The 12698-nt window shown below is 39.6% G+C and overlaps 1 protein-coding gene across 1 annotated transcript in view; it reads right to left on the reverse strand.

Annotated features, from left to right (window-relative positions):
- Nucleotides 1-5: 5 nt before the first annotated feature.
- The window catches only part of smarcad1a (SNF2 related chromatin remodeling ATPase with DExD box 1a), a 33463-nt gene continuing 20770 nt past the window's right edge, over nt 6-12698 (reverse strand). Inside the window, exons 12-23 of the mRNA XM_061928733.1 lie at nt 8977-9036; nt 8778-8853; nt 8558-8693; nt 8355-8486; nt 5947-6042; nt 5683-5800; nt 5486-5601; nt 5186-5374; nt 4992-5110; nt 3631-3813; nt 3419-3528; nt 6-850 (exon numbers count right to left, since the gene is read on the reverse strand). Of these exons, the coding sequence (XP_061784717.1) occupies nt 789-850; nt 3419-3528; nt 3631-3813; nt 4992-5110; nt 5186-5374; nt 5486-5601; nt 5683-5800; nt 5947-6042; nt 8355-8486; nt 8558-8693; nt 8778-8853; nt 8977-9036 (1397 nt within the window). The 3' untranslated portion in view covers nt 6-788. The remainder of the gene's footprint in view (nt 851-3418; nt 3529-3630; nt 3814-4991; nt 5111-5185; nt 5375-5485; nt 5602-5682; nt 5801-5946; nt 6043-8354; nt 8487-8557; nt 8694-8777; nt 8854-8976; nt 9037-12698) is intronic.

Consider the following 12698-nt stretch of genomic DNA (forward strand, 5'->3'; position numbering starts at 1 on the left):
AATTGACACATAAAAAACAACGAACATACACATTTGAAAATGATTTACAAAAGAGTAACACTTGCCACATATTAGGCATCAGTCATACAGTTCAACATTTATGCAAACATGCATTATCTATTGGTTCTATACCTTTGCTTTGTTCCGTTTCACAATAAACACCACCACGACCACCGGGTGTTCTCTACTTTGCAAGAAACTACTCATTTAAATCCATTTTCAAATTTCAAGAGTAATGGATAGTCACTCCACCTCGTTCTCTTGCTAAAAGCATTGAACAAAGTGGACTAATTGTGCCCTCTGGTGGCCAACAAAAGCCAACATGTGGCGAAACCTCATGTTGAGTAAAACAGTTGGTCACTTTTAAAGACAGACTGACAATAAGTATTTGCAAGGTTATGTTTTCAAGCTGTCATTACTATATCAGTAAATATATGTACTCCTGTTGGACTGAAACCAAAATTATTGAACAAAGCTTTGGGCTGTGGATCAAGTTTTATGGCCAATTCAAAGTTGCATTACTACTAGTTGGAGGTCTGAAAGTGAAAGCTTGAATCTTTTGCCTACTATCAGAAAACAGTAAAATGACATTGTTTTGTTTAGCCTTCAACACTATTGAAGCTATATTTGTTGTACAACAAAAGGTGGGCATTTACAAACAGGCACAAGTGTGGTCATCAGATACTTTTTTTATGTTCAGTGTATGTTTAAAACTCAAGCCTGCTCTGGATCGGAGATGGCTTTGAAAAAGTTTGCTTTCAAGTCATTTCGTTTCATGCATTTGAATATCACAGTCCCAGTGAGGCTTTGAGCAATGATGCCATGTCTTCAGGTATGGTCCCCTCATCACCTAAAAAACATTAGTTTTCATATTTTTATACATTTGTGTCACAAAGGTCGCGTTAAGCTTGAAACTTTCACACAACATTCATTATCATCACAGTATTCAACTACGTTTTTCAAAGGCTTTGTATACAAAACCTTTTCACATCGCTCGTGATTGTTTGTTGTTTTGAAATTGCATTTTAAGCACAGTAACTTAATCAAATGACTAAATCTGCAACAGTGCTAGGAAGCGCCACTTCAGCCAGTAAGGACTTTTAATGTACTAAAAAAGGTAGACAAATCATTTAGAATGTTCAAAGTAACTGTTGCACTTTGTCTGCATTGCTTTAGTAAAAAGAAACATTTTTGGGGGGACTTTTCACTCAGCTTTTGAATGACAAGTGGTCATAATGGAAAAGAAAAGCATATCACCTGACACATAGAAGTGATGTGGGAACTGTTCGGCTCGGAGTAAAATATATATTTTTGTAGTTTTTTTTGCACGTTTGTGCTTGAGGTGGACACTTCGAGGTCTGAGCAATGCATTTCATTTGTACTAGGAGGTCAGAATTTGTCATTCAACTCGGAACACCCGCAGAGGTCGGATTTCCTACACTGAAAGTCGGAGAGACTCCTCACTACCCTGGAGTTGGCTTTCAAAGATGGCTGCTCTGGGTGTAAACAATACGCGTGCAAAAAAAAATTTATAAAAAAGGATTTTCGAATTAATCATTATTCTTATCGATTAAAAAAAATCAAAAATCGATTAAATCTTTTCACTCAGGCAAATAATATTGTTGTTATCTGCTGTACAGAGTTGCTTTAAAAAGAAGTGTCGGCTACTTCTCTTGCCTTATTTGTATTTGACATTATTAAATGTTTGGGTAGCATTTTTTCCAAACAAAACCAGTTTTCTTTTAAGCTATATAGAAATTCATATATTTTTCAGAAGAATATAGTTAATCACAGAACTGACACCCAATGTTATTAAAAAAGCATTGATTTTGGATCAAGAATTGTTTTGAATCGAATCGATACCACCAAGAAGATTCACAGCTTTACATTGCAAAAACTGAAATCTAAGTAAGATTAAATATCTCAAATAAAGTGATATTTGCTTATTTTCTGTCTGATAAGATAATTCTTCTCACTAAGCAGATTTTATGTTAGAGTGTTTTACTTGTTTAAAGGGTTTTGGTCCTAAATTATCTCAGTAAGATATTACAGCTTGTTGCTGAGATTTTATGACCTTTATTGAGTAAAACGTGCTTGAAACTAGAATATCAACTGTTGCAAAGCTGTTTCATCATCACTCACAAGTATAAAACTACTTTTTTAAAGGAATACTTTATTTCAAGCATGAAAAAAAAAATCATGTCTTTGACACAATTGTGTCTCATATTAAAACAGATGACAACCAAATGGACTTTGCTGTTTTATTTTCAATGAAACAATTGAAAATACGTACTCATATAGTAGTACAGTTGTTATTAGTGAGAATATACTTATTTTAAGGTATTTTTGGGTTCATTGAGGTGAGCTAATTTTACTTGTTTTGAAAAGTCTTGATAAGCCAAATGTTCTTGTTTTATTGGCAGATAATTTTGCTTAGTTCATATAAAACACCCCTCATTTTTGTATTTTTTCCCCTTGTTTTTGAACACCGGCTTTTTGCAGTGTAGTAAACAAAAATGGAAGCTCCAGTAATACTCGTTATTAGCGCTTCTGACTAGTATTTGTCGCACTAAATCAGCCATAAATGAAATATTGTTGGACGTACATCCAGTATATATGGTAATATATGGTAACGGTCTGTGGTAAATGCGTATTACATCGCTGGTAATGGCGTCTTTATGGTTCCTTTTCATCCACCGTGTTTGAAGGTCGAGAAGGGAGCGCATATTTGTCCAGAAGCTGTTTATATTCAGATATGTAGAGCAGAAGAATAGCTTTCGTGGATGTGGCCATTTTGATTTCTGACTCCTAACCCTGCTGTGACATCATTCCCAGCTTCAACTTCCAACTTCTGAGGTAAATGTAACGCACCATGAGTCCCGGAGGCATGCAGGTAAGCCCATCTAAAAAGAGGGCAGGGCGGGCGGCTAAAGTGATGGCGCTGCTCCATGGAACTAAGTAAAGAGTTTAGTTTTGGTGGGAGCAGTTGTGTGCGTGTGTACCTGTAAATTTCCCCAAATCTTTCAGTCACATTACGTCAATTCCCGAGTTGTTCCGCATTTAAATAGTAGATTCCATATTTTTTTGCTAATTCTGTCCGCCATTTCGTTAACACTGAAATCATAGGGTCCTGCGCTCCAAACTGATTAGTAACACAAAGAAAAAAACATGATCCGAACGACACGCACTCTGAATCTGAGCGGTTCCATTGCGAATACAAATTGTATAATACCCAATAATAATATAAGAAAATATTGTATTGGAAAGCGTGTATTTGTTGAAGTGAACAACAAATCCGACGATTGTGTCTTTTTGAGTGGAGGCCACTATTTGAGGAAATATGGTATTTCAGCTGCACTGTAGATTTTGGCTAAGCTTTACCACGGAAATATGAGGTGAAAAGTGTGTGTATGCTTACTCTGTTCAGCAGCTGTCATGTCCCGCTCCAATTTGAGCTTCTTCTGACCCAGCTGCAGTATACCGTCCTCGATGCTGTCCTTACTGATCATCTTAATGACCTTCACAGTCCTGGTACAAATCAAACGGGTGCATTTAGTGTTGTAAATTTTTCATACGTCCAACAGTGATATTGTGTAGAAAAAAACAGGGTAACACAATGCTTCATTGTACCTGGTCTGACCCACACGGTGGCACCGGTCCTCGGCCTGCTTGTCGTTATATGGGTTCCAGTCTATGTCGTGCAAGATGACGACGTTGGCCGACGTGAGGTTGATGCCGAGGCCACCGGCGCGGGTTGACAGCAGGAAGATAAATATATCGCTGTCTGTGTTGAACTCGTCTATCAGAAAGATCCTGCGGCACAAAAGGCATCATGAAACATATTTTCTAAAACTACAAAACCCAAAACCAGTGAAGTTGGCATGTTGTGTAAATCGTAAATAAAAACAGAATACAACGATTTGCAAATCCTTTCCAACCTATATTCAATTGAATACACTGCAAAGACAAGATGCTTAACGTTCGAACTGGTAAACTTTGTTATTATTTGCAAATATTAGCTCATTTGGAATTTGATGCCTGCAACATGTTTCAAAAAAGCTGGCACAAGTGGCAAAAAAGACTGAAAATGTTGAGGAATGCTAATCAAATACTTATTTGGAACATCCCACAGGTGAACAGGCTAATTGGGAACAGGTGGGTGCCATGATTGGGTATAAAAGCAGCTTCCATGAAATGCTCAGTCATTCACAAACAAGGATGGGGCGAGGGTCACCATTTTGTGAACAAATGCGTGAGTAAATTGTCGAACAGTTTAAGAACAACATTTCTCAACGGGCTATTGCAAGGAATTTAGGGATTTCACAATCTACGGTCGATAATATCATCAAAAGGTTCAGATAATCTGGAGAAATCACTGCACCTTCGATCCTGCATCAAATACAGACATCAGTGTGTAAAGGATATCACCAGCTGGGCTCAGGAACACTTCAGAAAACCACTGTCAGTAACTACAGTTGGTTGCTACATATGTAAGTGCAAGTTAAAACTCTATTATGCAAGGCGAAAGCAATTTATCAACAACACCCAGAACCACCTCTGGCTTCACTGGGGCCGAGCTCCTTTAAGATGGACTGATACAAAGTGGAAAAGTGTTCTGTGGTCTGACGAGTCCACATTTTAAATTGTTTTGTGGAAATTGTGGACTTCGTGTCCTTCTGGCCAAAGAGGAAAATAACTATCCGGGTTGTTCTAGGCTCAAAGTTCAAAAGCCAGCATCTGTGATGGTATGGGGGTGTATTAGTGCCCAAGGCAAAAAACAAACAAGTTTCTCAGTTCAAACATTAAATATCTTGTCTTTGCAGTCTATTCAATTGAATATAAGTTGAAAATAATTTGCAAATCATTGTATTATTTTTTTATCTAAGATTTACACGTGCCAACTTCACTGGTTTTGGGTTTAGTAAAAATAGCATGTTTAAGGAATTAAAAAGCCTAGAAGCGCAAATTCTTCGACTGTCTGTCTGGCTGACCTGTCCGCTATTGGTGTAGACCCGTCCATTCTAACGTAACGTTGCTTGAGATGCTTCAGCAGTACCTCCACAATGTCCAGCATCATGGTGAACTGACTGAACAGCACAACCCGATCACCCTGCAAGAATGAGTCAAACGCCATCTTCCGTTACCTAAACAACAAATTTGTTGTGCTCAATTGTGTGCAGCTAACCTTCTCCCTGAGTGACACCAGCCTCTCTGTGAGCCAGTGGAACTTCCCAGAGTCGAGGAGCAGATTGTTCTCCAACTGGTAGGAGGTGATGGATGAGTACCGCTGGCAAAGACGATGCAGCTCAAAATCTGACATGACCTCCATGTCCTCTTGGATCAACGCGGCATCTGCTTCTAAGTGAGTTGGCTCCTGAGCAAGAGGAAGAACATCATCTTATAATTGGGTGACACGAATTATATCTTCACTAATCAATAAAAACTTCAGACTATATTATGGGTAATATTCAACACTTTCACTAACTTTTAGCATGAGTTTGCTCATGGTTTTGAGCTTCTCCGTGGTGTAGTATTGCCGATGAAGCAGTGGGTGGTTTGCCATCTTCCTTAACTGCATTATCAAGTTACTAAACTCGCGCTCTGCGGGGGAGAAAAAAAAGGTCAAGAGATGGACTTCATTAACGTTCTGGCACACAACCTGGTGCGGTAAATGTGGCTTACTCTCGCTTCCGGCGGAAGCTTTGAACTTTTGCAAAAGACTTTGGTAGAGAACCTGCTGCTTCTCACTCATGGGGCAGAACTCCACCTTCTCTTCTTTGGCAGGCAGCTGCCTGAGGACCTGGAAATAATACAACTGCAATGAAAACTCGAAACCCTGGAAATTGTGTCATTTGGTAATAAATAACATTGGGGTTTAAGACACTTGCTGTAATCTAGAACTCAACACCACAGATTTGGATGCTAAAGCAATGCTGATTGACTCACCTCATTCTTGACTCTTCTGAGGATGAACGGTTTCATGATGCGTTTGGCCTGAGAGATACGATCTTTCTCAAAACGACTTTGCTCCTCGTGGGATTTCTACAGAGAATATGGTTAGATGAGGCAGATAGCATATAGACAGTCATTTATCACTAAGTTTTCAGGCTTCATCTTTGATAAATTTGCTGTCATTCAGAAACTCTGCACATTTGTTTTATTTGTATACAGTGGTACCCCAATTGTCAAGCTTAATAGGTTCAATGACGGAGCTTGTAAGCCAAAACACGCGTACCGTATTTTTCGGACAATAAGTCGCAGTTTTTTTCATAGTTTGGCAAGGGGTGCGACTTATACTCAGGAGCGACTTATGTGTGAAATTATTAACATTACCGTAAAATATCAAATAATATTATTTAGCTCATTCACGTAAGAGACTAGACGTATAAGATTTTATCGGATTTAGCGATCAGGAGTGACAGATTGTTTGGTAAACGTATAGCATGTTCTATATGTTATAGTTATTTGAATGACTCTTACCATAATATGTTACGTTAACATACCAGGCAAGTTCTCAGTTGGTTATTTATGCGTCATATATCCATCCATCCATCCATTTTCTACCGCTTATTCCCAATGAGGTCGTGGGGGGTGCTGGAGCCTATCTCAGCTACAATCGGGCGGAAGGCGGGGAACACCCTGGACAAGTCGCCACCTCATCGCAGGGCCAACACAGATAGACAGACAACATTCACACTCACATCCACATATAACATACACTTATTCAGCCTGTTGTTCACTATTCTTTATTTATTTTAAATTGCCTTTCAAATGTCTATTCTTGGTGTTGGGTTTTATCAAATAAATGTCCCCCAAAAATGCGACTCCAGTGCGACTTATATGTTTTTTTTCCTCTTTATTATGCATTTTCGGCCGGTGCGACTTATACTCCAGAGCGACTTATACTCCGAAAAATACGGTATCTTAAATCAACGTCACCCCCACTGAAATGAACTATAACCAATTTTAACCTGTGCTTGGCCCCCTAAACTTTTAAAGTGCAACATACCTTCCAAAAAACCTCAAAATCCAGTAGCTTTATAAAGTAATGTAATATTATACAACGTACAGCATTTACTTTATACGGTCGCGGTGCAGTTGGTTTTACGTTGGTCTGTAGCTACAGCGGCAGTTCATTCTCACTGTGCCCGGACTGCTTTCATGGTGTGGGGAGCGAGCCCGAGAAGCACCACTTTGAATGCTGGTAATTAAGGCAATAAATGCATAGTTATCACTGCGTTTAGGCCTCTTGTCCACACGCAAACGCATAATTTTGTCCCCAAAAACGCACACTTTTCAAATGCTGGCCAAGATGAAGAGTTCCAGAACTCTCTCCTTAGCGTATGTGTGTAGACGGTTTAAACGGAGCCTTGTACTCATCTGATGACGTCAAAACTTTAACGCTGTCCTATCCAAAGCTCAATATATTAGCAAGTCTCGAGTTGTATGTTGTAATTAGAGATGTCTGATAATGGCTTTTTTGCCGATATCCGATATTGTCCAACTCTTAATTACCGATTCCGATATCAACCGATATATACAGTCGTGGAATTAACACATTATTATGCTTAATTTTGTTGTGATGCCCTGCTGGATGCATTAAACAATGTAACAAGGTTTTCCAAAATAAATCAACTCAAGTTATGGAAAAAAATGCCAACATGGCACTGCCATATTTATTATTGAAGTCACAAAGTGCATTATTTTTTTTAACATGCCTAAACAGCAGCTTGGAATTTGGGCCATGCTTTCCCCGAGAGAGCGTGAGGAGGTTGAGGTGGGCGGGTAGTGGGTAGCGGGGGGTGTATATTGTAGGTCCCGGAAAAGTTAGTGCTGCAAGGGGTTCCGGGTATTTGTTTTGTTGTGTTACGGTGCGGATGTTCTCCCGAAATGTGTTTGTCATTCTTGTTTGGTGTGGGTTCATAGTGTGGCGCATATTTGTAACAGTGCTAAAGTTGTTTATACGGCCACCCTCAGTGTGACCTGTATGGCTGTTGACCAAGTATGCCTTGCATTCACTTGTGTGTGAAAAGCCGTAGATATTATGTCATTGGGCCGGCACGTAAAGGTAGCGCCTTTAAGGTTTATTGGAGCTCTGTACCTCTCCCTACGTCCGTGTACACAGCGGCATTTTAAAAAGTCATAAATTTTACTTTTTTAAACAGATAACGATAATTTTGAAACTCATACCGATAATATCCGATATTACATTTTAAAGCATTTATCGGCGGATAATATCGGCAGTCCCATATTATCGGACATCCCTAGTTGTAATATTTATAATTGCTTTGCTATAGAGTTTATTTTCTGGTCTTTAACCAACACCCGCCCCCGGTATGAAAAAAATAACATACCATAGAAAACATTTTGGAGAGCTCTGTGGTGGAGCTGGAGAACAGTGAAGGCATGATGAAGTTGAGAAGTGACATCAGCTCTAAGAGGTTGTTTTGTAAAGGAGTGCCAGTGAGCAGCAAGCGATGTTTAGCCTGAACAGAAAAGAGAACATGTGATGATGGTCAGATGTGGTTAAGGTATCAAAGAGCACCACTGAACTCACATTAACAGCCATGAGGTGGCGGTAGCGCAGCGTTTTCATGTTCTTCAGCATGTGGCCTTCATCAAAGATGGCGTACTTGAGGCGGAGCTTGCGGAACAGACCCCGGTCACTATCATTCCCTATGACAAAGTTGTACCTGTAGATCGTAATGTGAACAGAAAGTGTGGGATGGAGTTGAAGGGCCAATGTGGGTGTCAAATGTGCTCTTTGAGATGCTCACGTGGTGACAATAACGTTAAATTCAAGCTCTCCGTTGAGGATGTCATACTTGAGGTAGCGACGGTCTTCCACAGATCCTACACACAACACAAGACATCTTTTGAAAATTGGTGTCACTGTTTTAGTGAGAACGCGTGCACACACTTGTTGAACTAGTTCATTGATAGAAGAAAAAAGGAAAAAGGATTCAGCCACCCTACCACAATAAACTATGACTTTCAGACTCGGACACCACAATTTCAGCTCTCTGCCCCAGTTATCTGTAGAAGAGAAAAATATCTGCGTTATGCAAACTTGTTTTTTGTTTAATGATAGATTCGAAACGAGACAAATCAAGCCCCTGGTTTATTTTAGAGCTCACTCTTTGCCCATTTGGTTGCATTAAGACCAGTGTTAGGAAATAACTGAAAATTTACTCATTACTTTACCAAAAAAATAGTTTAATTAAACTGAATTACTAATTAGTTACTTTACCTAGTAATTAATCACTAGGTAAAACAATGCGTTACTTTCATGAAATCAAAGTACATTAGTGCGTGTCTTTAAAAGGCGGTGCCTGATAATTAGTTACTTTACCTAGTAATTAATTACTAGGTAAAACAATGCGTTACTTTCATGAAATCAAAGTACATTAGTGCGTGTCTTTAAAAGGCGGTGCCTGTTGCCAAGTGACGTGTGACATCAGTTAGGGCGCAGTCAGAGCAAATTAGCTCTGTTAAGTTAAGTTAAAGTTAAAGTACCAATGATTGTCACACACACTCGGTGTGGCGAAATTTGTCTTCTGCATTTGACCCATCCCCTTGTTCACCCCCTGGGAGGTGAGGGGAGCAGTGAGCAGCAGCGGTGCTGCGCCCGGGAATCATTTTGGTGATTTAACCCCCAACCCTTGATGCTCAATGCCAAGCAGGGAGGTAATGGGTCCCATTTTTATAGTCTTTGGTATGACTCGGCCGGGGTTTGAACTCACATCCTACCGATCTCAGGGCGGACACTCTAACCACTAGGCCACTGAGTAGGTTGTTAGCTTAGCAATGACAGTCTGCGGGGAGTGACTGACTGGAAGGAGATGTCTCTGACTGGCAGCACCTGTTGTAAGTGCTAGTTGATAAAAATGATTGAACGTGCTTCAGTGGCTGTGTCTTGGCCACCGCAAATTTTCGTCTGAAAATGTCCCCAACTGCATTTTTTACTTTCGGGCAAAATACTTTTATCACTGAAACAGCACTACCGAAACAGGATGTTGTGATGACGTAAGCTATAAGCACGCGATTGCCTGGAATGAATGCGAACGGTTTGCAACGTGAAAATATCAAGAGGGCCGTAGCGGCTGCTTGTCTTTCAAGCACGTTAAGTGCCAGCTGGGGCTGCCGCTCAAGGCTAGTGTGACCGTCTGTGAGTCCTTTGAGACGGCAAAGGCTCGTCAGGGACACGGCAGAGAGACAGAAGTCAAGATTCTCCAAACACGAGTAAAGTCTCCAATAAAACCAGAAAAAGATGTTAGACTTGCCACTAGTCCTTTTTAAATGAAAACGTCACTAAAAGGGTTGGAAAAGTCTCCAGCTTAACTCGGAACAATGGAATGAAACTTGAGAAATGCTACTTCGGTGGTAAATATACAAACCCCGTTTCCATATGAGTTGGGAAGTTGTGTTAGATGTAAATATAAACGGAATACAAGGATTTGCAAATCATTTTCAACACATATTCAGTTGAACATGCTACAAAGACAACATATTTGATGTTCAAACTGATAAACATTTTTTTTGTGCAAATAATCATTAACTTAAGAATTTGATGCCAGCAACACGTGACAAAGAAGTTGGGAAGGGTGGCAATAAATACTAAAAAAAAGTTGAGGAATGCTCATCAAACACTTATTTGGAACATCCCACAGGTGTGCAGGCTAATTGGGAACAGGTGTGTGCCATGATTGGGTATAAAAACAGCTTCCCAAAAAATGCTCAGTCTTTCACAAAAAAGGATGGGGTGAGGTACACCCCTTTGTCCACAAATGCGTGAGCAAATAGTCAAACAGTTTAAGAACAACGTTTCTCAAAGTGCAAGAAATGTAGGGATTTTAACATCTACAGTCCATAATATCATCAAAAGGTTCAGAGAATCTGGAGAAATCACTCCACGTAAGCGGCATGGCCGGAAATCAACATTGAATGACCGTGACCTTCGATCCCTCAGACGGCACTGTATCAAAAACCGACATCAATCTCTAAAGGATATCACAACATGGGCTCAGGAACACTTCAGAAAACCACTGTCACTAAATACAATTGGTCGCTACATCTGTAAGTGCAAGTTAAAGCTCTACTATGCAAAGCGAAAGCCATTTATCAACAACATCCAGAAACGCCGCCGGCTTCTCTGGGCCTGAGATCATCTAAGATGGACTCATGCAAAGTGGAAAAGTGTTCTGTGGTCTGACGAGTCCACATTTCAAATTGTTTTTGGAAATATTCGACATTGTGTCATCCGGACCAAAGGGGAAGCGAACCATCCAGACTGTTATCGACGCAAAGTTCAAAAGCCAGCATCTATGATGGTATGGAGGTGCATTAGTGCCCAAGGCATGGGTAACTTACACAACTGTGAAGGCACCATTAATGCTGAAAGGTACATACAGGTTTTGGAACAACATATGCTGCCATCTAAGCGCCGTCTTTTTCATGGACGCCCCCGCTTATTTCAGCAAGACAATGCCAAGCCACATTCAGCACGTGTTACAACAGCGTGGCTTCGTAAAAAAAAGAGTGCGGGTACTTTCCTGGCCTGCCTGCAGTCCAGACCTGTCTCCCATCGAAAATGTGTGGCGCATTATGAAGCGTAAAATATGACAGTGAAGACCCCGGACTGTTGAAGGACTGAAGCTTTGCATAAAACAAGAATGGGAAATAATTCCACTTTCAAAGTTTCAACAATTAGTTTCCTCAGTTCCCAATCGTTTATTGAGTGTTGTTAAAAGAAAAGGTGATGTAACACAGTGGTGAACATGCCCTTTCCCAACTACTTTGGCACGTGTTGCAGCCATGAAATTCTAAGTTAATTATTATTTGCAAAAAAAAAATAAAGTTTATGAGTTTGAACATCAAATATCTTGTCTTTGTAGTGCATTCAATTGAATATGGGTTGAAAAGGATTTGCAAATCATTGTATTCCGTTTATATTTACATCTAACACAATTTCCCAACTCATATGGAAACGGGGTTTGTATTTCAAAATTGCTGATTTGCTCATTTCGCTATCATTCAATAAGGGATTTAACCTTGACAGATTATTTAATCATCATATGGAAGCCCAGTGTCCAACCAAGCCAACTTTCAATGGACTGAGCGTCCGACGGTCGCAACAAAGCCAAGCATTTATCCAATGACTGTGTAGGTTCGCTGCAGTGGAACAACAGACTCTATGCTTCCATGTTGACTTCTTTGGAGCGCCTTGACTCCGTCTCTGGACCCATTCAATATTTGGCCTATCGATTAGTATTATTATAAAATATTTATAGTATTTTCATAATTTTATGATTGTTTTATTTTGGACGGATAAATATAAATGTTTGCAATTGTAATGCTTGGATTTTAGTAAGCTATAAATGCAATGTAATAATAATTGGCACAATATTTATGTTGGTGTTTCAGCCTTGGTTTCCTCATTTTTGGTTTCAGCCAAGAAGTAAAATGTTGGTACTTGCATGGTTATTACAGCATTGAATTGTCCATATTTCCCACATCCAATCCAATCCACTTTATTTATATAGCACATTTAAACAACAAAATGTTTCCAAAGTGCTGCACAACAATATTAAAAACAATATTCAAATATTCTTAGCTCCACCAATGACTGAATAAAAACAAAAAATAAATACATATCAAACCAATATAAAAACAATATAAAATAAATATGATTAAAAACT

Source organism: Nerophis lumbriciformis, linkage group LG33, assembly GCF_033978685.3.
Source record: "Nerophis lumbriciformis linkage group LG33, RoL_Nlum_v2.1, whole genome shotgun sequence".
In the NCBI taxonomy this organism is placed as follows: Eukaryota; Metazoa; Chordata; class Actinopteri; order Syngnathiformes; family Syngnathidae; genus Nerophis; species Nerophis lumbriciformis.